General features: G+C 34.4%; 2 protein-coding genes across 2 annotated transcripts in view; both read right to left on the bottom strand.

The window, feature by feature from the left end:
- The window catches only part of RBMS3 (RNA binding motif single stranded interacting protein 3), a 1,441,154-nt gene extending 1,437,530 nt beyond the window's left edge, over positions 1 to 3,624 (bottom strand). The window contains exon 1 of the mRNA XM_031938176.1: positions 3,511 to 3,624. The gene's annotated coding sequence lies outside the window, so the exon portion shown is untranslated. The remainder of the gene's footprint in view (positions 1 to 3,510) is intronic.
- An 8,906-nt stretch (positions 3,625 to 12,530) lies between these two features.
- The window catches only part of ZCWPW2 (zinc finger CW-type and PWWP domain containing 2), a 140,063-nt gene continuing 125,993 nt past the window's right edge, over positions 12,531 to 26,600 (bottom strand). Inside the window, exons 9-12 of the mRNA XM_031940256.1 lie at positions 19,073 to 19,194; positions 18,517 to 18,611; positions 13,574 to 13,772; positions 12,531 to 12,873 (exon numbers count right to left, since the gene is read on the bottom strand). Coding sequence (XP_031796116.1) covers positions 12,712 to 12,873; positions 13,574 to 13,772; positions 18,517 to 18,611; positions 19,073 to 19,194 — 578 coding nt within the window. The 3' untranslated portion in view covers positions 12,531 to 12,711. The remainder of the gene's footprint in view (positions 12,874 to 13,573; positions 13,773 to 18,516; positions 18,612 to 19,072; positions 19,195 to 26,600) is intronic.

Raw genomic sequence — 26,600 nt, 5'->3', positions numbered from 1 at the left:
TGTAGTTTTTCATCATAATTACACACTACAATTTATTTAACCATTGCCCAACTGATGAGCATCTTCTCAATTTCCATATCTTTCTTACCAGAAAAGAACTGCTATAAATATTTTTGTATATATACATTCTTTTAATTCTAAAAATCTCTTGTAGTATACAATCCTAGTAGTTATATTGCTAGATCAATGGCATAGTAGAAAATACACTCTGCCACCTAATTCATGGGAAGAGTCTACGGCAAGTCACTTAACATTAATGAGACTCAGGAAACAGGCCCAGGGATAATGTAACTGGACCAATATCAATCACTGAACAGCAGAGTCAGGATCTAAATCCAGATCCCTGTGCTGTCTTAAAAGTCACTATCTAGATGAGCTTTCCTAAGAGGGAACTACCAAGTAGAAGGGAACAAGAATATATAAGAGTATAAGACTACTAAAATATAGTTTATTACTGCTGCCCTCCAATCATCCTTTAAGAAAGAGCTTTGGCACTAAAACATGCCATCTCACTAATTTTTAGACAGTTTTTCAATTTGGAGCATTTGAGAATTTCAATAGAAAATATTATCTAGATTGGGGGAAACTGAGAGGTTATTTGGTTCAAAAATATTGCACATAATGAACATTTCTATTTATCTTCTTATTTCTGGACTGAAGAATGGGTTTGACCTCCTTTTGATTCCCTTGAACTCTGTGGACTTCAAATTGCCATTTTGATCCTGTACTCCAACTTCATTTAGTGCCAACAAAACGCAACTTCCAAGTTCAAAGAAAAATCTCTTAAAATCTTTATGAAAAGGTCCCTAAGACTTGCCACTCTTGAAATAGTTCTTACAAAACAACATTCTGAGATATATAAATAAATCAGAAACAGATTAAATTTCCCTTGAAATACATGCCATTTTTTTAACTGAAGGGAGTCCTTAGAGAGAAAATACCTTTAGTTGCTGTTTCTTTATTCACAATATTGGAACAATAGTAAGAAAGTTTCCTCTCAAACTAAAGCATCCCTAAATTTGGTCTCCTCCTACATAAGGCCTTTCTTGATCTTTGCAGATGTTCATGCTCTCTTTTTCTTTCTTCTTTCTCTTCAAATTATTTTGCATTATGTTTTGTGTATGTGTGTGTGTGTGTGTGTATATATATATATATTTATATAGTGTGTGTGTGTGTGTGTGTGTGTGTGTGTGTGTGCTAGAAAGCAAGTTCCTTAAGGGCCAGATCTTCCATATTTATATCTGCATTCCCAGAAAAAAGCAGAGAATTTGGCAAATAACAAGCACTTAATAAATATTTGTTGAATTGAATTTAAAACTTGAAATACTGCTCATGAATTTAAACAACAAATTGAGGATTACAAATCCCTACTGCTTAAAGTACTCAATAGAGTAGCTATCATCCTAATAATCAGCAAAAATATTTTCTTTCTCTTTATGCCCTCCTTTTTTCCCTTCCTTCCTACCTGCCTACCTTCCTTTCTTTTCTCTCTTCCTTCTTTTTTCCTTCCCTTTCTCCTTTCTCTCTTCCTCCCCTCTTGCCTTCCTTCTTTCCTTTCCTTCAAAACAATCCTTTGCCTGTTTAATCAATCCCTATCCAAGACTCAGAAAGGGAGACCTATCTTTTTCATCTACTTAGTGCTTGCAAGGTTGTCTTTGGGATTCTGCCAATTCAGCTAAAAGAACTGGTAGTAGAGCTGGAAATCAATAGCACTCCCTAATTCAATTACAGGAACCATGTCAAAACAAAATCCTTTGGGTAGATATTTATCACATTCAAGTTTTTCTATATTTGAAAAGATAATTTAGAGCAATGTTTTGTCTGCAACATAATTTTTAAGTAAAATTTTCACACCTCTAACAGTATAATCATGTTAGCATAAACATTTCTTTGGCGGTGTGGGACCCTATGACCTATACCCTACAGTAAAAAAAAATCATCAGTGCAAGTACAAATGATATTCCGATTTATACACATGCATAATATCCATATATTTCAAATTAATTTCCCTCAATAACAGTGTGGTTCTAGGTTCTATTTCACAGATAAACTATTCATTAAATGCATTTTCTTTTAGCTAGTTAAAAATATTTGTCTTTCATTCTTTTTTAAAGGAAAGAAATAGATAAGGTCATTGCCTTTCTTTCTGCCATTCATCACTTTATAGAGCTGGTCCACATCTTACTCTTCCTCCTCTCCTAATAAATCCTGTTTTTTTATTTATTTGTTTGTTTCCTTTCTTACATGATATATGTGATTTCTACTCCCCCACATATAAATTTCTTCAATATTTCTATCTCTTTCTCTCAGTACACATGGAGAAACCAGGTCTTATCTGGCCCTTCTCAGCAGTATTACCAGTGTGAGGTGATCTCTGTGTGAAAGGATTGGACTATGGGTATATTTGGAGAGGGCAGGAAAAGGGAATCTTGACAAATCAGTCAAGACTTGTCAATAAAAGGTCCCTGAATTTTCACTCTTTTCTTCTAATTTCCTGCCTCTTTGACCATTTCTTCTCAGTTTCCTTTACTGTATTATCTATATTGTGCCCTTAATTAGGGGCATCTCCCAAAGCTCTGGTAAGGATCTCATCATTGACTATCTCAATAGGCTCAGTTCCCTGGGTTTAATTATCATGTCTATGTAGATGATTCTGGAATCTAAATATTCAGCTTTCATCTCTCTCTTGAGTTCTAATAGCATATCACCAACTGCCTATTGGAAATCTTCACCTTGATGCCCTCTCAGTAACTCAAAATCACCATGTCCTAAGAAGAACATGTTTTATGGAGGAGATCAAATTTAGGGAAGTTTTAGTTTGAAAGGAAAGTTTTTTTCACAATTGTTCCAACATTGTGAGTAAAGAAACAGCAACTAAAGCTATTTTCTCTCCAACGACTCCCTTCAATTGTGTGTATTTCTCCTCCAAAAACACTATTCACCAAACTTTACTTTTTCTGATGAGGATACCACATTCTTCCTGTGATCTAACCTCAGAACTGTCCTGAACGTTTTTCTTCCTCCTGTCACCTTCTCCTCGACATCCAAATAGCATGTCCCATTAATTTCAACACCACATCTTTAAAATGGATCTCACTTTCTTTACATTTATAGTTATTACTATGGTTTAGGCTCTCGGCACCATTTTCCCAACCCTAAAACTATTGCAAAATCACCCTGATTGGAGTTCCTGTTTCTAGTCTCTCCCCTCTCCAATTAAGCCACTTGCCAACATAATTTTAAAGTGTAAATTGGGTCACTCCCACTTAAGAACTGGAGGAGGAAGCCTTCTTTTTGTCTCCAGGATAAAGTACAAATTCCTCAGATTGGCATTTAAAAGCCTTGCAATCTGGCCACAATCTACCTTTCCAAAATGATTTCATATGAACTTGCTTCACAATCCTGTTCTTTAGTCATACTGGCTTTCTTGATATTCTCTGAATTTGACATTTCACCTACTTATCCCTTTGTGAAGGCTGTCCTTAGGCTTAGAACACAATTGTTTCTTACCTCTGTCCCTTAAAATCAGCAGCTTCCTTTTAGATTCCACTCCGTTTTCAGCTCCTTTGGGCAGTCTACCCTGATCTCTCTTGTTCAGTGCTTTCCCGTGCACTGAATTATCACGTCACCTATTCATTTACATGTTATACCCTCCCAGTGGAATGGGCATCTCTTTATCCCCAGTGCTTCCCATAATACCTTGTAATGTGCAGTTCTGAGAAAAATGTTTGTTAAATTGGATTGGTGAAATGCCAGAAATCAGTAAATAGCAACAATAACAATGAAAATGCTCCCAAGTTTAAGTTGCATAGTTACATTTTACAGATAAGGAAGCAGAATCTCAGAGAAATGAATTTGCTTGTCCTTGGGTGGACAGTATGTATTAAAGCCCTAAGTTTTTGGTTTTTTTTTTTTTTACTGTAGCCTCCATTTAAAAAAAAATCACACTACTGTCCAATGGGGCCAGCATCTTAGCTGTCAATCTCTGCCTCCAGTTAACTTTCTCCAGAGAAAGGAAATCTGGATGAACTTCAGCTCACAGGTGTCAGATGATCATCTCTACATTGATTCTAACCATAGTAGTCCTCATTTCTTACTCCTTCCATTATGATGCATATTGTGCAGGGGCTCTGAAGCAGGATACCCTATTGGGATGGGCCCAGACAATCATGAACAAAACTCACATGCCACAGAACGACACAAAAGAAGACAGACACCGAATCAAGCACTGGCAGGTGCTTAATTAGTAAATTTCCCAAATGCTCATTTTTTACTGTGAGCCTTAATCCATTTTTGCTTATTAGTCACAAAACAGGTTTTATATATATATGTGTGTGTGTGTGTGTGTGTATGTGTGTGTGTATACATATACATGTGTGTATATTTATACATATATATATAGTCATTCTCATTTGAAATTCAAATGTCTACAGATAGACAAACTAGTAAAAGTCACAAGAATTATTGAAGAGAAGTAGAAACATAATCTAGTGGAAATAGAAAGAAAAAAAGATAAACAGAAAGAAATGTCCATAATTTAAAACAAAAATTTTAACAATTATTTTTTTAAAATAGTCAATCCAATTTATCAGAGAACTCAATCTCCAATTATTTGTACTTAGTACAAGAACAATGTATAAAACAACAAATCTATTATAATAATAGAGACCATTTATAGTATATATTTAAGGTTTGAAAAGTGCTTTAGAGATTATTATCTCATTTGAGCTTCACAACAACCTTGGGGAGAAGGTACTAGGGTTAATCCCATTTTACAAACTGAGGCAAAGTGAACTTAAGTGATTTGCTAAGGGTACAACTAGTTAAGTGTCTGATATGGAATTTGAATGCAGGTGTTCTTGATTCCAGCATTTTATCCATTGTACCACTTAGCACAGTAAGGCATTTAAAGTAATACCTAATTATAAGGTATTTAATCAGCTACTATTTGTTGCTCCTTGTTAGGGCCAACAACAAATAGGTGCTAAGCAGTGTAATGGATATGAGAACTATAAGAAATGTGTATCATAGAATTAATAATTAAGATGTTAAGTTCCCTCTGCTCTGTAAGTCTGATTTTTTTTCTAACAAATCAAATGTTTTTCCTTAATCAGCAATAAGCCTAAGGGAGCTTATATTTACTACATCTTAAAGTGAATTGTAAAAGGTAACCATGTTGTCCATTGTTGAACACAAGCCTTCTTATTTCCTACTAATACCCTCAGCAAGAATACCCTCAATTATTGTAAAGATGATTCTCAATAATCTTTCAATGATGAAAAAGTAGACATCTAGGTCAGTAGTTATTGAGGTTATTATGGTAGTTATTAATTTTCTAATTAATTTTCTAAATTAATAAAGTCTAAACATGGTAGTTCCCTTGTCCTTGATACAGAAAAGTTTATTAAGGCTTTTACAAATCTTTAGACATACATGATTGGAAAAGATAGGTACCTACTGCTTATTATTAGGCCTCCTCAGTATAGTGAGTATAATAATACTATCCAAATTAATGTGAAGACAGTGCTAAACCAATCACATTACTGAGGTAATACTTTATAAAACTATAATTTTAAATACAATGTTATAAAATATAAATGAAATATAAACTCTACAGCTATAAGTTTAAGAAATAATAAAATTCATTTGTAGGAATAAATTTCACCCAGATTATGCCTACTAGCCATGGTTATCTCTTAAGACTTTTTTGCTCTTAAATATTTCAAGCCTTACTGATAAAACAACCAGAGCTGGGTAGACTCTGAAACACAAATACAAGACATAAGAGAAAACAAGAAAGGTAAATATATTTGGACAATTAGAAGAGGTTAAATCATGAGGAAATGCTTATATCTTAATCAGGAAAAAAGATAAATGTACTTTCATAACATCATTATGACTTTAAGAATTATGAAGGAAGTAAAAAAAAAGGAAAACCATCCTTTTGGAACTGGTTTTGTTTAAATTTTTTGGTGTTAAGAAAGGATATAAAAGTAAGGACTTAATAAATCTTATTGAACTGTTCATTCAACAGTCAAGTGAAGAAAGTTAATGGAAGATTTACAAGATTTGTGCTCAAAAATGAAAACTGTATAAATCAAGTAACAAATGGGGTTAAACTAAGGTGAGGAAGCTCAACATCCTCCTCCAAACAACTTTAAATTACTTCCTCAAATCAAATTCTGAAACATTACAACCAACAAAAAGTCAGGTGAGACATCTTTCAGTCCAAGACAATTGGGAAGTCAGACGAAGAGGTCTGTGACAGGGGAGTGGGAATAGACCAAGAACACACTGACAGGGTCATCAGCTTTCAAACCCCTTCATACTGTGGCTCTTTCACTTTTCTTATGCCTTATGTCTGTCCTGCATACTTTGTGATTCAGTAGCATCGACTCCAAACTTTTTCTTGTACCAAACATTATCTCCAAACTTCCAGTTCATTTTGTTAAATTGTCTCCCACGCTTTTACTTTACTCCTTTTTAAATTGTCTCCCATACTTTACTTTACTCCTTCCTTTATCTCTGCCTCCTGGTTTGACTCCCCCTTTCTAAAAGAAGTCTTTCCCAGTCTTCCTTAATCTTAAATACTGAGACTATTCCCAATTCACCTTGTATACACCATATTTGTAGATAGTTGTTTGCCTGTTGTCTCACCAAATTGGAAGCAACTTGAGAGTAGGGATTGCTTGTTCATTGTTTATTTTGAATTTCTTAGTATCCCTAGGGCTTAGCAAAGATGCAAGCATATAGTGGGTCCTTTATATTACTAGTTACTTGAATAATAGTTTTAATAGTTGGAAGCCTGACAAATGTTGACTAATAAAACTGGAGGGGGGGAAGTGAATAAATAAAACTAAGCATCAATTCTTTGGGGGGAAAAAATAATTAGACAAACTGTTGCCAAATTTGATTTTTTAAAAGAGGAGAAAACCAGAGTCAAAATCCAAAAGGAAAAAGAATTCACGATGGATGAAGCATAAATAATGGAAATTATTAGAAACTATTTTGCCCAATTATATGCCAACAAAATTGATAACTTCAATGAACTGGATTAATTCAAAAATATATAATGTCCTGATTAGCAGAATAGAACATAGGGAATTTAAATTATCCAATCTCTGTAAATTTAGCCATAAATTTGCCAGAAATGAGTTCCCAAAGAGGGTAAAAACCTACAGAACCAGGGAGATTTATAAGTTAATTCTATCAAGCTTTCAAAAGAACACCTAATTTTAACAGTATATAAAAATGGAAAGGTGTCCTACTAAACTCCAGTGAGTTGAATGCCTTATTTTTAAGCTTTATAATTAAACAGATAAAGCAGATAAAATAATAAACTAATATCTGAAACAAAAATTAATATAAAAATATTAAATAAAATATTACCAAAGATTCTGTAACTTGTCAAAAATATTATTTATGACCAGACTTAATTCATACCAAGAAAGCAGGATGTCTTTAATATTAAGAAAGTTACATACACAGCTTATGTTAATAACCAAAACATTAAAATTATTTGACTGTCTAGAGAAGCTGAAAGTTTCTGATAAAAATAAAGCAGTTATGATAAAACAGTTTGAAGAGATGAATAAATGGACCTTTCTTTAATATAATATAATTAGTATAATCTATAAGGAAGAAATGCTAGAAGTCTTTCCAGTAATATGACAAAGAAAGGTACACTCAGCCCACTATTGTTTGAAATGGCCCTAAAAACATGCTAGCATACAACAAGAAAGTAAAAAAAATAATAAAAAGGGAGTAAGTACAGGCAAGTAAAATAACAAAATTATAGATTTTTATAGAGTATGTGATAGTTTCATTAGTGAAACTTAGAAATTCAACTAAAATTAATTGAAAAAATAACTACAGTAAAGTGCGGGATATAAAACAAACTCTTACTAGTATCCTCCTACTTCAGTAAAATAGAAGAATATAAAAATAAATCCATGTCCTCCAAAAATCATAAGCCTTTAAAAATCCAAGAGAAGCATATTGAAAAAGAAACTGCATCCCAAATAATTACACAGTCAATAAATAGTCTGAGTAACCCTTTATCAAGACATGTAGGAATTAAATGAATATGACTACAAGCTATTCTTTATAGAAATGGAGGGATACTTTAATTGGAAGGATGTTAATTACTCATGGCTGGACCTTCCTAATATAGTAAGTAATATAATATAGCAAAAATGAAAATACTATCTAAATTAATTTATGGGCTCAGTGCCAGATCAATATAACTACCAAAACATCCTAGACAAAATAATAAGAATAGTGATTTAAGGAGACAAAAAGTTAAGGAGCTCAAGTGAAATAATGGGAGGGGAAGCAGAAAGCAAAGGAACCAAGTAGTATCACTTCTCAGACTAGACTACAAAGCAGTAATTACTAAAATAATTTAATATTGTTTTAAGGAAAAATGAAAATAAACAAAAAAGAAAAACTTAATACAGCAACATAGGTACAAAAAATCCAGCAGCAATAAAATACATAGCATAGATTAGATGAATCCAAGATGCCAATTATTGAGGTTAAGGATCCAATTCAACAAAAGAGTAGAAAAACTGGATAACAGTGTGTAAGAAATTAGGTATAGATCAGCATATCATATCATATACTATAATCCTCTCCAAATGGAAAAATTACCTAACTATAAAATATCCTATCAAAAACAAATTAGAAAGGGAGAACTGTTATTATTATATAGGATATTTATTTTAAAACACACAAACAAGAATCATTCTCCAATGTAATGGTCAAAGGTTAGAAAGAGGGACTTATCAAAAGAAGAAATGCAAGCTATCAAGCAACGATATAAAAAAATGCAGTAATCAGTAGAGTAATTTTTGTCTCAAAGGGTCAAAGAGCTACAGGACTCTTTCCGCACTGGTGGAGACTTAATTAGGTACCCTGTGCCTATGTGAGGGACAGGTAAAGTTGTAAGAGTGGGAGAAAAGCAATATCCTGGGTTTTCTGCCAAGAGATAACCAGTCTCTCCAAGCCTCTAAAGGAGGAAAGCTTCTGGGAAAGAGTTAACATATAGTACTTTGATCATGTCCCTATTCCCAGCTTGCTACACTAGAGACTTTAGAGAATTTCCCCTTGGGTAAGATCTGGGATTCTTTTTTTTTTTTTTTTTTTTTTTGGTTGAGCTGAGTTATATTGTTCCCAGGAGAGAATCCATTCACCCTATATTATCTGCTATATATTCTCATATGTATACTTTTTCTGACTTGTTTTGCTATTGACTTTGATAAATGGGCTTATTTGCTATTCTTGATCATTGTGGAACAGGCATCTGGTGGGAAATAGGTGGGGGTAATAAGTAAACCTTGGATATAAAGCTTGTGGTCTCTTTTTCCCCTTTAGAAAATAGTGATCTGGAGCTACATCTTAAGCCTGAAAAGTATTTTCCCTTTTCTAACATATTTAAGGGGGTAGAAAAATATAATTCTGGTTCAGTTCTCCTCTCTGAGTACAAGTCCCAGCTGCACACACAGTCTTCATGCTAGTAATACAGAGAGGTGAAATAAAATAGTTCTGAAATTCTACTTTTTAAGTAGAATATAATAGCTCCCCTACCATTAAATAAAAGAATCCAACAAGTTTGGAAATTATCTGAGCCACCGCATCAGAATAAAAGCAGCAGTAAAGTCTAAGTGGGACCTTTCCCTCCAGTGGGAAAATTGGATATCAAATTCTCCTTGTGTCCCTCCCTTACCATGTGTCCAAAATAGTCCTAAATCTCGATTCACACCCTAGGTCTAAGTTCCCCTCATCCCTCCTAATGCCTAGTCCTATCTGACCCAAATAAGAGCTTTCTAGCTGCCTTGCCCACATCGGGCACCTAACTCCAAGATCTAGCATCCTGCCCTTTGTGTGTTTATCCACCCTAACTGCCCTTCACTGGGTGAATATCCCCCTTCAGTAAAGCTTTCTATACTCTCCCAAAGGATAGAGCCAACAAAAGGATAGTTACTTTGGTTTTGCCCAGTGATGCTGTTTCTTAGGCCAGCTAGTTTCTCTTTTTAGAGGTCTGAACTGTACCCCAAGGCTGTGAGGCAGTCCACTTACCAGGTCTAGGTACCCAGTTTTTATTGTTGCTGTTACTGTTTGTTTTTTACTTAGGGAACAAAGAGAGTAAGGGCTAATTTGAGAACTACTTAACTCTATCCCTTCTTCTACCAGGCACCAGGCTTGGGGCTGGGGCAAAGTCCCAAATCATATTCCCCTCAGCAGCATAAATGTAAGAGCTTGCTGCTTTCTCCAGTAATATTTTTGTATTTCAAATCAAATTTCAAAGTTATTAAGATAACTTCATGCTCAGCAAACTTGAAAAGTTACAAAAAGGACAAAATTCTGTAGGAGACTAGGGACATTAATGCTCTGTTGCTAGACCTAAGAATGAATCTGACTCTTCTGGGAAAACACTTGCAACTTTACCCAAAAGGCAGTCTGTATCTCTAGGCCAGAACTAGGAGATCCCATACAAGGAGAGTCATGGCCTAGATAAACTGTCAAAATTTGAAGTTTTTTCTCATCTTTCAAGGCAAGGAAATATCACGTGCTTGGAGACAATTTGAAGGAAAAACATCAAGAGGAGAGGGAACCAGGAGTGTGGGAGCGACAAGAACAGAAATCTTTTGTAAAGATAGTTCATCAAGCTCCCTTCCACAGACTCTGAGGGAGGAGCAAGAACAACAAGGGATAAGACTTTCTGACTGTGACTTCCAGCTCTCAGTATGTGTGATAGGTCCCAGAAAGCTGTGTAGTTTTAGCCAAGGCACAAAAGTACTCTGACAGAAGAGCTGTTTTCTTTCTAGCTCAGAGATGGGAACCTAATCCTTGATCTACTGTTAGGAACCTCACCACTGCCCTTCTCTACCAAGAGGAAGAGCCATTTATCCAATGGGGGTTTTTTGTTTGTTTTTTTGCTTGTTTTTTTGCTATGAACTTAAAAAGTACCCAACAATTTTTAAGAGAACTTGGGTTCATTCTTAAAACATAGGTAAAGATATACACGCACATACATCTTTATGTGTTTATGTATACATAATCATAAAGATATACACCCACATAGATCTTTATATGTTTGTGTATACATAATCACATACATTCAAACATGTGTGTTAAAATCTATTTTCATGCAGGTATAGATATATACACACATGAATATGTGTGTGAATCACAAAGATTGAACACAGAGAAAGATCCTTTGGGAACAGTAAAGAACTAGAAACCCTGAGGGTATACATGGGAATGATTGTACAAATTGTGTCATATAAATGCAATATATTATTGGGTTTTGAACAAATGATAAAAAGGACAAATAGAAGGTAATTTCAGAAGATTTAAATGAACCGATTCATCAGCTGATGAGTCAAGTGATCTAAATGATGAAAACAGTTTAAACAATGACTACAGATACAGGAGACAAACATTTAATCATTGGATGATTTTGTTTTGCTGAAATACACATAATTGTTACAAAGGAGGACTTTTATTTACAAAGGGAAGAGATTATGGAAAAAGGCAGGGAGGCAGTGATGATAAAAAAGAAAGCATAGAAATGAAACATTATTAAAATACAGAGAAGGAAACAAAAAGAAATTCAGAAGGGAACACAGATAAGTCCAGCAGTGTTTGTAATACTGTCTTAAAGTATATACTTTAAGAAAAAAAACAAGCTGTACATAACAGAGAATAATAACTTTCTATTCACTCCTCTTTTTTACATCTTTGCATAGAGAAATGTTAGGGTTGTTTGTTAAGATCATGATAAAAAATTAAAAACAAAATCGAGGACATTGGGCCTCTAAATCCTTCTAAAATCTATGACTACATTTATTTTGTTGTGTTTTTTTTATTCAAAGATTTTAGCAACTGCTGTTTCAAACAGAAATATACATGACAAATCAATAGTGAAGCAGTAGTGACTTGGTAGAGAGTATAATGCTTAGGGTTAGAAAAATCTGAGTTCAAATTCTGAGTCTGAGAGCCATCAAACCAAATCTTTATGCATCTCAAGCCAGAATCTGGTAGTTTTCTACTAAGTTACAGACACGTTATACCAATACCAGAGATTTCTCACAAAGTTTAAGTAAATAATTAAAATAACAAAAGTGAATTACTTCCCAGTTCTTGATAGTGTGTATTTGAATGACATATCAACATTGATGGTGTCGTGGATATAGTATGGAGCTCATAGTAATAAAGACATGAGGTTTAATGCTGCTTCTGATGCCCATGAGACCATGGACAAATCATTTATTCTATCTGAGCTTCAATTTTATCATCTGTAAAATGGAGAGAATAATAACTTCAGTACCTGCTTCACAGGATTTTTGAGGGACCCAAGTAAGCTAATGTCTGGAAAGCACTTAGGGAATTTTAATGTACTCTGTTAACCCATTATTCCCATTTGTAATTGTAATATTGGCTGTTTTAATCAGTTTTATAGTGAATATTTAAATACATGAATTCAGATCAAAACAAAGAGTTAACTGTTAATTTTTTTATTTCCTTTTGTCTTAAGCCTTTACATGGACATCATTTAATTTCTATAGTCAAGTAATAAATTTTAAATGAATAAATGCATCATTTCTGTGTTGCTTTTGCTTCTTGGACCTTTTATTTTAAATACATTTGTGATCTGAAAATAGGAAGCCACAAGAATAGATCATTTTTAGTCACTTACATGCTAGTCTAAAATTCAGACATCAAAGCATCTATTTCTTTAAACTTATCAGTTATATTCTCAATACATTCTCCTGTTTTGAGGGATACTCCATCAATTATAAGACAATCCTCTTCATACTGGTTTTCACATAGAATTTCTTCTGAAGTTTCTGAGTTGTGCAGAGATACCTGAAGAGAATAACAGCACACACAGTTTACAAGCTCCATAGAAAACCTCTCTAGATTTAAACTATGCACTGGCAGTTGTCTGAAAAAGAAAAAAATCCAATGAAATACTGTTGACTGGGAGAGTAAATCCTGGGTGTGAATTGGGAAGACACAGCTTTGATTGAGGAAACCATGTAAACTTTCAGAATTTTAGTGTCAGTTTTGGGAAATAAGGATAAAAACATGGTACAGAAGGGTGAGGAGAAATAACAGCAACTATTCACGTCTATATAATGTGCTTCACAGTTCGTGAAGCACAATGAAAAGCTACGTTGATATGAACTGTTGCTGTTGTTAGTGTTTTAGGGATGAAGAAGTGTGCAAGTCTCAAAACCAAGCTGAGAGAGAGTCGGGAGGAAGCCCTTGGTCATCAGGGATCACATCACAAACCCGTCCCCCACCCTGCCACACACACCCAAAGACACATACTGAGCTTCTCAGATGTTAGCAATGAAAGCCAATAATGTGAGAGCTGCCTTTGTCCCAACTTAATCTTTTAATAGGGTATATTAGAAATGTGAGGTTTTTTATCATGAAAATTTTTCACCTTGATATTATCTTGGCAAAAAATGTCATGAATGACCTTGAAGATTTCTTGATGACATTAGTGTGAATAACTTTAAAGCCATCACTAGAAAAGAACAAACTTCTTGTCACCTACTGTGGCTGAGGTTAAAGACAAATCACCGTCTTGACGTGGCCTGGAGAAGCAGATCTTTAGGGGAAAAAACAGTTGTGAGATGTGATCATCAAATGCTGAGGGCTTGTCCTGGCTCCTACTTTCTATTTTCTCTCTCTTTTCTCTCAACCCTCTCTTTGGCCCCCCCTTTCTGTCTGTCACTGTTTCTTTGTCTCTTTTTCTGCACTCCCATCATCCCTTTCTCTCATCATCTTCAATTCTCCCTTCTCCAGTCCATTACTGACAGAGCTGCTATAATGATTTTCCTAAAGAACACGTCTTATTGTGTTACTCTGCTCCTCAAAATCCCAAATGTATCAGATGCAAACTCCTCTATTTGGCATTGAAAGGCCTTCACAAACTAATCCCTAATGACCTTCCCAGCCTCATCAAGTATCACTGCCCTTCACACACTCCTCAGACTGTCTTTGTTGCTGTTCCCCACATAGAACATTCTGTCTCCCACCTCCAACCTTTGTACTGGCTGTGCCCCAAGCCTGGAGTACATTCCTTCCTCACTCATCTCAGAAGAGATGCTCAAGCCTTAGCCTGCCATCTTTGGGAATGCTAATATCTTACCTTCACAATACTTTATACTTACTTTGTATATACTTATACATGTATTAGTTGTTTTCCCCCAAAAGAATGTAATTTTGTCAGGGGAAAGGATTGTTTCATTTTTGTCTTTATACCCTAGAGCCTAACACAATGCTAGAACATAGTAAGCACTTAATGCTTGTGATTGGTTATTTTTTTTATCTTTAGAGGCTAACTCAGAAAAAAGAATTTTAAAATGATTTGCAATTTAGATCAGCACTTTTGTGTATCAAAAATTTATGCTTTGCTTATATTAAAATCTTCTCACAGATCTCTGATCTCATTGTTTTCATAGTTCTTTCTAACAAAAAATATTTAAACCCAATCACACCTGCCATCCTGTACAATTCTTTTGCACATTTTTGCAAGTCATTGCCATCAAGGTCTACCAGTTTTAGCAGTCTTTCCCACTTCTTCCTGAGTATATGTGTCTACCAGTGGAGTGCTCTGGCCATTTGCCTGTCATCCTTCATCTTTTCCATGTTACCTGTCCAGTCTTTCTTCTTATCATAGAATTCCTTGATAAGATTCTTTACTTGTGCTCTTCTGAATTCTTTCTGAAATAAAGGCCACTTACATACATCATTTCTTTATTGCCCTCTGTGTAAGAAGCATTTATAATTCTCCAAACAGAGGGTTGCTCCATGTCTCATTGACAAAATACAGTATTTGCAGACTGTCAGAACTAAAAAGATGGGCCTTTGCTTTAGTGGGATACTTGGGATCAGGAAAGAGCACTATAATTTCCCAAAGCCAGTCTAGTCACCCTTTACACCCCATGTTCAATTCTGGGTTCAATTTGTTTTTTCTTTATACTACCTATGCTAGGTATCCATACTGAGGAATCAGTTCTATAGCATATCCATCTAATGCAAGGTGAGATCTGGGCAACTAACATTCTTCATCCACTTCATCTTTCTCATATAAGTGATTGCAGAGTTCTTCCAGTGTGAAGACCGAGTTAGTACCCTGGATACCTTAGAATCAGCCAGAGTTAGGATAAGCAAAAGTCCCTGGTCTTTATTCTTGGTCTTTAGGGGTAGAAGTGAATTGGATGGACACAGCATCTCCACGACCTCTCCTCTTGTCTCCTCCCCAAAAGTGACTCTGGCTAGTCTTACTCCACCCCCTAGTCCCTCCTACAATTCTCTGTATACACCAATTATCAAGCCAGCACAGGATAGTGAGAAGGGACATTTTCCAAGCATATGCTTATAAAGTATTATCCAATTGGTAATTAGCCTTAAGGGCTTGGTTTCAGTGCATCAACTCAAGAGTTTCGGCCCTTTACAATCTAGGAAGCTCTACAAAGTTTTAAGTCAATGCTCAAACAGGAACACTTGGTGACCACTGTCAATTGTGCATCAATCTTCCACTTGGACTCTGGACTGGATCTCCAGAAGTTACTATCAGAATCATTAACAATGTTATTTCTAATTTGTATCTTCCAAGGAATCTTGAATGATTTTGATATATGGAAGGTCCTTTTGCAAAAATGACAGGGTTTTGTTCTTCCAAAGCAAGTACTTTTTTATGATTCCCAAACAATAAGCACAATGAGATCTTATATTCTCTACATCTTTTAGTTAATTATGAAACAATAAAAGTGTGGCCCAATATTAAATTTGTTTGTAAAAGTCAATTTGTCTCCTGCAAAAACATTTATTGAAGATATTCTTGCATCACATACACAGCTCTCGCAAAGATTTTTGTATAAATGTCCCAAGACTGGTTGAATCACCACATCTTGTCCTATGGGCCATGCATGCTCCCATATGAAAGCTAGGAAAACCCCATTTACTGGAAACAAGTAATATTGCACTGTTGGTGAATATCCTTTCTATTCTACAGCTAAGTAAACTTCTTTAAACTGCTCAATGACCTATGAGTGCTTCAGTTCATCCCATATCAAAGCTGGATTAAGAGAGTACTTTCATGAGTCAGGCCTGTTTTACAATGGCTAAACTTTAGACCCCAAAATATCTCAAATAGGGGACTAAGCATGCTTAGAACTTGAAAATGATAATTTTGGTAATTTCGAGACTGTTTATTTAAAAACCCAATTCTTCCTTTGCCTAACCTAGTTGTTAAACTTGCCTTTAAAAGCTGCATTAATCTCTTAAAATCACTAAATATGCTATGCTTTACTTAGAAGTAGCCTTCTCACTCTGAAAAATGCCTCCAACTTTACTGATTCCTTTACTGATGAGCTAGTGCCTAAAAAAGTTCTATTTTGAGGAAGTTCCCAGAGCAGCCATGCTCATTCTTATCTTCTCCCACTTCCACTTCTAACTTCATTTTATAGATGAGGTAATGAAGACACAAGGAGATTACCTAAAATCACACCAAGATTAAGCATTGGAGGATTTGAATTCAGATTCTCTGATTCCAAATTTAAAGTTCTTTTCACTATCTCACAATTCCTAAAGTGATGATCAATTTACAAATGAGTCAGTTTCTATGAACACATCATTTTTTTAGAAGAATTATGAGAATCTCAGAGTTGGAAGAGACTGTAGTCCCCTCTTCTCTATGAACAAGAAGTCATTTGGGCTTTGTTTGAATACAGTTAGCAATGAGGACCTCCTAAAGCAGCCACTTCCTTTTTAGTTATCTCTGTTAGAGGTTCTTACTCTTTTTTGTGTCGTAGTCTCCTTGGATAATCTGATGAGGCCTAGGGACTATTTGAAATAGTTTGTGAAAATAAAGACATAATTATTTTCATATTCATGGTCATGATCTCCTTAATAACTATCCACAGACCCCTGAGTAGGGCAACAGATGAGATCCATGGATTGTTAAGTCCAGAAACTCCTCATTTAACCCATTAGGCCAAAGTAGAATACCTTTCATTCCTTTCCCAAATAATAGATCTTCAAATATTTGAGGAAGCATCATATATGCTCCCTTCTTCAGGTTCAACATCATTTCTTTCAGTTAATCCACATGATATAACTTTCCTTCCACTAAAACTACCCTTCTCTGGACACTCTCCAACTGAGTTCATCCTTAAATGGGAGAATCCCGTTGGTCAGAGGACAGGAGAGCTACTGCAAGGTCTGGCCTCTGTGTCTTTCTTAATGGCATTTTATTATTGAATTAAATTTTTGATTACATATGCCATGACTAACTCACTGACAATGAGCAGATTGTCCATGAAAATGTCTAGATCCTTTTAACACAAACTTATCTAGCTATGCTTCCCTCATCTCATGTTTATGGTGATTTTTTTAAACCCAAGTATTGCCTTTGTATTTCTCCCTCTAAAATTTCATATTTTAGATTCAGAGTCTGAAACTAGCGATTCAGGATCTTTTGGGATCTTTACTTTGCCATCCCATGTGTTAGTTATATCTTCTACCCTAGCATCATCTACAAATGTAAAAAGAAAGTCATTCATTCCTTTATCCAAATGATCAATTCTTCTTTTTGAGGGAAGGAAGGAGTTGGTCTATGATAAGATTCCTATAGGGAACTCTCAATAAAGAAACTTCTTGGGCAACTCACCAAAGTTCTCTTTCTTACAAGTTGACCAAAAAAAAATTACTCTTTGGGTCTAGCAATTTGACTAGCTCTAGTTCTATATCTACCTAAAAACATTACACTACCATCTAACCCAATTCATTCCATCTCATCCACAAGAATCACATGAGACTTTTTCAAATACTTTAATAAAGCTACAGAATCCCCTTTATCTAGTTACCCAAGTAACGCTATACACAGATAGTTGTTATATTGCTCATCTTTTACAAGGAAGAGAAGCTTGGGATGGGAGACAAAAGAAGGGAGATTTGGGGGTGGTAATTAGAGCTAGTGATAATGGAAATGCAACAACAAAATGATGAGATGGGAAAAATCATTGCGCATTAAAGAAAATGTACAGAAAAAAATCAGAAAATAGGTTCAGAGGGTAACAGATAAGTGACAGCTTTGGATTTAACATGCTGAATGAATATGTTCTTGACAAAACGGTACATAACATTTTCAATTCCATATAATCCTCTTTTTCTCTTCTTTCTATATGGAAATGTTTATGTTTCTTATTTGTCAAGTTGAGAATAATTTAGAAAACATGCTTTTGCTAAATACTATGTGCAAGGCTCTGAAGTACAAAGAAAATAATGAAAAAAAAACATATATGGTTGATAAAAGGAAAAATGAGGGGAAGAATAAGAAGAGAAACAAAAATAAACTTACCAATTTATATCTATATAAACTTCCCTTAAAAATATTCAGGTAAGTTCCTAATTATTCAAAGGTGTAGAACTTCTATGCTATAGTTCCTTCCTTTTTTTTTTGAGCAAACATCTTCTAAATCCCTAAGCTACTTTCCACTTGTGCTAGGCTTCATCACTCCTGCCGTTTCTGCCACCCTGTGACTGTGGACAGGTCCCTTTACTTCTCCACACCTCAGTTTCTTCCTCTGTAAAATGGAAGAACTAAAGCAGTGTCCTAACTCCTGTCATTCTATGTAGATGTGGGTGACTATCTATATGGAACATCCACACTCTAAATATTTTAGTTTTTTTTTTTCATTTATTGAAGGGATGCCTCCAGCCTCCATAGGTAGGGGAAGGAGACCCAAATTTTAAAATATAAAAGTCCTTTAAAAAGAAAATACATCAATGCAAACTTTTAAAAGAAAATAAAATGAAATAGTTGGCCTAAATGAGTTCCAACACCTCTTTTACCTCTGAACCCTATGATCATTTAATTATTCAACTAAATGTCACAGAAACATTTGAATGCCCACATTAAAGATATATTTTTATTATGTACAAAATGATTTTCCACCTAGAAGCCCTCAGCAAGAACAATTCTGCTCTTGTGAAGAATCCCTAAAGTGACTATTCCTCATGGAGCAATAACAAAGGGTAACAATACCTTTCCTTCTGCATGTATTTCATTTCCATGTGCATATGACTCCTCAAATGTCTTCACAGGTTCTCCTACTTCCTCCAGCATTTGTAGCAGATCTCTTAGTATGTCCTCTGTTTCAGAAACAACTGAGAAAACACCAGTGGTATGGTTAAAGTGTTATCTCTTTCAATGTATTTAATTTTTCAAATAGCCAAAATAAAGATAAAACATTAAAAATTATTTTTGTTGCTTTTAAACATGTAATATCTAGTGGGTCTAAAATAAATAGTCCTTATTGTGAACTATCTATGATTCCTCATCAAAGTACTTGACATTCTCACCATGTGGAAACCAGTACTGCAAATAATTATAAAGGGCTTTTGAATAACTACAGCTAGCAAGGGGCGGAAGAATGTCTATTATGTGTGAGAAACATGGGGGGAAAGAAAGTGGAAAAACTTGGAGACTTAGCAGTATCTAGGGAATTCTGGATGAGTGTGGGAGAATCCTGGCTCTTGTTTGTTTTCTACATAATCCTGAACAAATCACCTAATTCCTAGTGCTTCAGAATTCTTATCAACAATGTGTGAATGAAAGATGAAATCTAGCTAAAATGAATATAAATTAAGAAATCTGGAAATTCTTTACCCATTCTAAGATCAAAATCTATAAATCTCTCACATGGCATGACTTAGAGAATATTTCACATATCACTAGTATTCCAGAATCCCTGAATTAAAAAACAAATCATTATCATGATGGTATATACTGTTAGTATATATCATATACATGATGGTATACACAGTATATACTGTATTAGAACACAGACTGAGAAGAGGAGACCAAATGTGGACCAAGGTCCATAATGATGGCAAATGGGGTATTTGAAAAGCTATTCTAAAAGATTCCATGGTTCTAAAGGCAGGTCCAAAGACCATTCCCTCATCATTATCTTCTTTAGTCACAAAAACCTGACTTATCACTTCCTATTATTTTCTGTACATTGGAAGTTTAGCAAAGTTGTAGGTGGGTGGTGTTGAAATATATTGAAATAGTTGAAAATATATACAAAATAGAAATTCAGGTGAATAGGGCATGACTGTTAGGAACAAAAACATATAGTCTTTACTAACATTTTATTTCTATTAATTTATTTCTTCATTTGTGCCAATTCCTTATATATATTGTATTCATATATATACATATATATACATGTAAGTCCATCTATATAATAGCAATAATAATAATAAATGGCATTACTATACTACTTTTTTATTCTGTTTATTTTTTAAAAACCAGAATAGAAAAAAGAAAGAAAGACAGAAAAATAAAATAAAACAAAACAAAACGTGTGCCCAGAAAAACATTCAGAATATGTAAAAATAAATTCCCAGTTCAATAAAGGATATATAATAGAAGAAATTATATTCCTGAGTGTTCATCTTTTTTTTTTTTTTTTTGCTTCTTTGTAGGTTGTTCTTTTATTCTCTGATGAGCAATTTTTTTCTTTATTATTTTTTTCCTTTCATTCCTGCCACCTTCCCCAAGCAGGCTATAGTTAAGCATAGATACATTTATATATACATATACACACAGACATATACATACATACACACACACATATATAAAATATACATTCATACTCATGCATAGGACCAAACACATACACACATACACACACACATACATACAATATTAGAGCAACATACGTATATATCTATATATTCTCACAGACACACACACACACACACACACACACATATATATATATATATATATATATATATATATATATATATCTTTACCCATATATAAACATGCATCTAAAACAATATTAGTATAACTAACATATAATACAGATTTCTCTCTTGATTCAATCTTTAAGTTCAACTTTGTCTAAGATGAATGATTACTAGCCATACTTTTTATTTTCTAATAAGTTCTACTCCTGATTCTTGTGGTGTTTCTATAATCTCTTCTTTCCTATCCCCGCTAACTCTTTTGCTTTAACACTGCTCCTTAACTTGCCTTTGTACTACGTAACCTCCCCCACTCATGAATCCCTCCCTTGTCTTTTCCCCCCACCCTTTGCTTCCCCCTCTGCACAACCCTCCTCCTTATTTCTTTAAAGATTTCAGAGGGTATTTTACCCTTCATAGTATATATGTAGTGTTGTCTATTTAAACCATTCCCAATGTGAGCAGGTCTTCAGAACTATTAGTCCTTCTCTCCCTTCTAATGCCTCTGTGTTTATCCTTCTTCTGTACCCCATTTTATAACATAATTACTATTTTCATCTTTTTCTAGGTGGTTTTGCTTTTTATATTCAGATCATACTCAACTCTGCCCCAATCTTTCTTTTGAGCTGTCCAATTGCTAATATCAATCTTAAACATATGATATACATTTCCATATTTAAAAAACATAAGCAATTTGTCCATGTTAAGTTCCTTGAAATTGATCTTTTATATTGGCTCTTATATGTTAAAAATTTCTATTAAGTTTGAGTTTGGTAGAAAGTCCTAGGAATATTCAAGTTCATTGAATGTCCATTTTTTTTTTTCATTTAATACTATGGATAATTTTGCTGGATGTATTTTTGGCCACAGGCCTAATTCTTTTGATTGCTGGTAGATATGATTCTAGGACCTGGGGTCTTTTATTGTAGCTGCTGCTAAGTCCTATACAATTCTAATTGTAGCTCTGGCATATTTGATTTTTTTCTTGTTTCTTGCACATTTTTCTCTTTGATCTCAGAGTTTTGAAATTTGGAAATGATATTCCTATGTGTTTTTTTTTAACAAAGGATCTCTTTGAGGTAGTGATCAATAGATCTTTTCTGTTTCTACTTTCCCCTCATTTTCTATCACTCCAGGACAATTTTCTCCAATCATTTATTGCATTATTGAATCAGGTTCTTTTTTTGGTCACAGATTTCAGGTAGTACAATTATTTTTATATTTTTTTCTTCTTGATCTGTTCTGCAGATATGTCATTTTTCTTATGATTCACATTCTATTCTAGTTTTTCATTTTTTACGTCTTTTGTTATATCTTGGTCTCTCATAGCTTCACTGGCTTACCCTTGCCCAATTCTAAATTTCAAAGAATTATTTTCATCTTTAAGACTCTGTATCTACTTTTCTGTTTAGTTAACTTTTTTCCATAATCTTATTTTTCTTGGATGATTTTTATTTTTAGGGTTTTTTTAGGTTATTCCTTAATATCTCTCATTTGATTTTTAAATTCTTTTTTGAGTTCTATAAATTCCCTCTGGACAGGGAGCCATTTAATGTTATTCTTTGGGTAGAAGATTTTTTTTAACTTCATTGTCCTCCTCTGAAGATGAACCCCAGTCTTCCCTATTCCCATAGTAAGTATCTATGGTTGGGGTCTTTCTTCTCCACCAGTTCATTTTTTTAAAGAAAAAGTATTAGTGTGAGGTTCTCTAATCATGGGGTGAGAAAATGGTGCCCTCAGCTTCCCTTCAGCTTTTCTCTCTGACCTGGAACCCCACCTGTAGGACCCACTTGCCAGGGTTGCCTCTGTGCAACACAACTGGGCCTGGTGTTCTAATCAACTGACTGATTTTCCCTCAGTCTTATGGACTCAGATCTCAACTTCTCACAGCTTCTGGGAAGTAAGAATTCCTGTGGAAGTAAGCACCTCCTGCTGAGGCTCCAGCCAAACCCAACTAGCCGCTGGGATTCCCACTTGGTGCTTCTGTGAAGCTTCCCCAGTGGTTATTCCCCAACATGGAGGTCTTTCTTGGAGGTCTTTCTTCTCATCTTCTTGGGTTGTCCCAGGAGAACCTCTGTTCTGCACCAAATCTTTCTGGGTTTCTATGTTCACCTTGAAGAACAAATTTGTTCTGTTTGTGGGGGAAATCTGGACAGCTTGAAATTTACTGACCTACTCTGCCATTTTCCCAGAATTCTCCCCTGTTATGGTACTTTAAGGTTGACAAAGCACTTTATTTATATGATTTTATCTGAGCATGAGCAGCTGTCTCAGATATTAATTGTGCTCTTTTCACGAATGAGTTAGCTGAGACATGGTAATTTATAAACTTGTACACATTTATTAATCATCAGAGATAGTAACTGAAGCCATCTTTGTGATAAAGTTCAGCACCTACAGATAGGTGGGGGCCCCACAGTGCCCAGAGTGCCCCAGATGGAGTCCAGAAGACCTAAGTCCAAATCCAACCTTAGGCTGTGTGACTCTGAGCAAATCACTTTACCTCCATCTGGCTCAATTTCCTTAACTATAAAATATAATAACACCTTCATCACAGGTTGTTGTAAGGAACAAATAAGATAATATTGTAGTGTTCATACAGTGTTTGTCACATAATAAGCACTACAAAAATATCAGTTATCATCATCATTATTATGATTATACTGGTTAGACCAGGGATCACTGACTTTAGCTACTTTGAGATCCTTGAAAAACATAGAACCTCAAGAAATAGCAGAACCCTAGAGAATACAGAATGGTAGCATATAGGAGTAGCATATAGGACTCCAACATTCACCCAAGAAGGATCCATAACTTGCCCTTAATACAGTTTCAATTCAGTAAGTAAGGCAAGAATGAATAAGCAGTAATAACAAAAAAGGCATCTATAATGAAAGAGGTAAAAAAATATGCCAAAGTAAAAGACTCTGAAAATCAAGATGAAATAAAAGGTAGTTATTGATTCTATTAGATAGCAAGAAATATTAAGAGTGGTCACTTGAGCAGAATATGCACTGATATAGTAAAATTACAAGGAAGATTGCCATGGTTCCTATATCAGGATGACAAACAAAGTTATGAAACATTTTGTATTATTTTACAATGGGCAAACTGTGGTATATGAACATAAGAGATTATCATGATGTTTAAAATTGAAGAATAAATGAAGGATAAGTACTGAGAAGCATGGGAAGAGTTACATGATCTGATATAAAGTAAGTATAGTTGAGAAAATATATATAATTTGAAAGGATGATAATCATCCACCTGTCAATAATATAAGATACAAAATTATAAAGAATAAACTTAGCCCCAAATAAGAAGTAAGAGATGTAAGTTAGAAAATAATTTATACACAACTTTGTAAAGATTAACAACTTGGAAAAACTTAAGACCTTTTATCAATGCAGTGAATAAACATGATCCAGAAGACTGATGATGAAGTACACTATAATCTTCCAACAAAGAGATAAAGGACCCAAGATGCAGAATGGAACATACACATTTGGACAATGTGGTCATTTGTTTTGCTTACTTATGTATATTTGTTACAAAGTTTTGTTTTCTTAATTTTTTTGGAGGTGAATTAGGAAAGAAAGAAAATAAATAATAACTGGAAAAGCAAAAGAAAATAAGTTTTAAAAGGAAAGATGACTATAAACGAAATGGGTTTGTTTTCTAAGCATTGGGGATAACCTATGGACTCACACATAAGTGAGACATAGCATACGAATAGTAGGACATGGTTATAGCTGGTCTAGTTTTTAAAGTTTTTCTCTGTGACTTTATTTTTCTTTTCTCAGAAGTTTTTGATTTTATCTAGTTACCTGAAGATGGTGTGTGTGTGTGTGTGTGTGTGTGTGTGTGTGGTGTGTGATACAAAACTTTTCTTTCTTTGTTGCCTCTTTTTTATCCCAGTGCCTAACACAGTGTTTAGCTTATAGTAGATTCTTAACGAGTCTTTATTGATTGGTTTGTTCTCAGAGGTTGTAGTAGTAGCTCACAAACTGTAGAAAGTCCTAAAAATGTTCAAATAACTGAAAGAAGTCTATGTTCTTATAGTATGTAAACTGTACATCTACTATCTAACGATTGGCCCAACTAAATCTAGAGAAGTTCTTAGATTAATCATAGAGTTTGCAAATTATGTTGGGGAGGAATGCCTATAGATCAATGAAACCATAAGTCTTTGAAATGCTGAAGAAAGCCAAAAAAGATGCTGATTAAAGAATTTATACATTTTCAAGATTAGAAAAGCAACAGTCAACTTAATAATAAAAGAGAATGCAACTGCATTGATAAGTATTTTGGACTTCTTTTAAATACAGTGAAAACAAATTTACTTTCTTGAGTCATTAAAGCACACACACACACATACACACACACACACACACACACACACACACACACTATTAATTCATGAATTAACTGATTTGGTAATACCAAATCAACAGACTAGATACTGCTTCCCAATGGGATCATTTCTTCACTGATTTTTAGCGATATTCTCTAGTTGATAGAGTTCAAAATAATCCCCAAAGAATATATGTTATTATTGCCAATGATCTACAGACTAGGATGGCAAAATTGGTCAATGATAGCCTCTGGGAATGGAGAAAGAATGAATGTCTTTGTTGATTGTGTGCCCAATCATCTTCCATCAATACTGATTATCCTGTAGTTTCACTGACTTGTTTCAATTTATTGTGAAGTGTAAAATGGTAGCATTATAGTAGAGCTATTACACTGTGAAGGTAAAAAGGATCTCATAGTGAAAATCCATATCTGGCCTTTTGAAATCAACCTAAGCAAAATAAATCAGGATATTTTGTTGGTGGTAGCAGTTATTTTTTTCTTCATTTTTAAGAAGAAATAACTCACTATTTCTTTCATAAATCATTTTCTGAACTTTTTCAATTCATAGTATTAGAATTTTTAAATTGTTTTCTTTAAATGATTAAAGACATTATTTTCTCTAAATGCAAAGAGGCAAATGATTGTGTTAATACAAAGATGACTTTAAAAAATTTATTTTTTTAAAAAAAGGTCAAATCAACAAATATTTATTATGCATTTAAGATGTGCCCAGCACCATGCTATTCATTAAGAATATAAATACAAACAAAAAAATAAGAACAATCTGTGCCTTCAAGGAACTTACATTCATTTACCACTAGTAAATGCTTAATATATGCTTGTTGACCAACAGACTTGCTATTGTTGAGTACTGCCCAATCATCTTCCATCAATATTGATAGTCCTGTAATTTCCCTGTCTTGTGTCAATTGGAATTCAATTGAATTGAATTCCATGGATTTATCATGGATTCAATTTTCATCTCTAAACAGATGACTCCCATTATCTACATACCTGATTCATCTGTAGCTCTGGTATCACCAATTTCCTCCTAGATTTCTGCCTAGGTATATCTCAGCATGTCCAAAATGAAACTTGTCTTTACCTCTATACCTGATCCTCCTATTTCCTTGATTTCTTTTTGGAGCTCTTCCATTATTCCATTTACTCAGGTTCACAACTTCAGAGTAACCATCAATAATTCACTTTCTTTTATCACATAGATCCCATTAAGTATCTCTCCTCCTCTCTCTCCTCCCATGACTGCTTATCTGGGTCAAGCTCTCATCACCCCTTCCCTGGCGTAGTCAAGTAGCCATGAAAGTGCCAAAATAATCTTCCTAAAGTACATGTCTAAACATGGAATTCTCCAGATTGAATTCAGTAGCTCCCTACTGTGCCCATAATAGAATGTGAACTTCTTTGTTTGACATTTAAAGTCCTTCCTTATCTGGACC

This window comes from Sarcophilus harrisii, chromosome 5, assembly GCF_902635505.1.
Source record: "Sarcophilus harrisii chromosome 5, mSarHar1.11, whole genome shotgun sequence".
NCBI lineage: Eukaryota > Metazoa > Chordata > Mammalia > Dasyuromorphia > Dasyuridae > Sarcophilus > Sarcophilus harrisii.
This window is presented reverse-complemented; position numbering and strand designations above follow the sequence as displayed.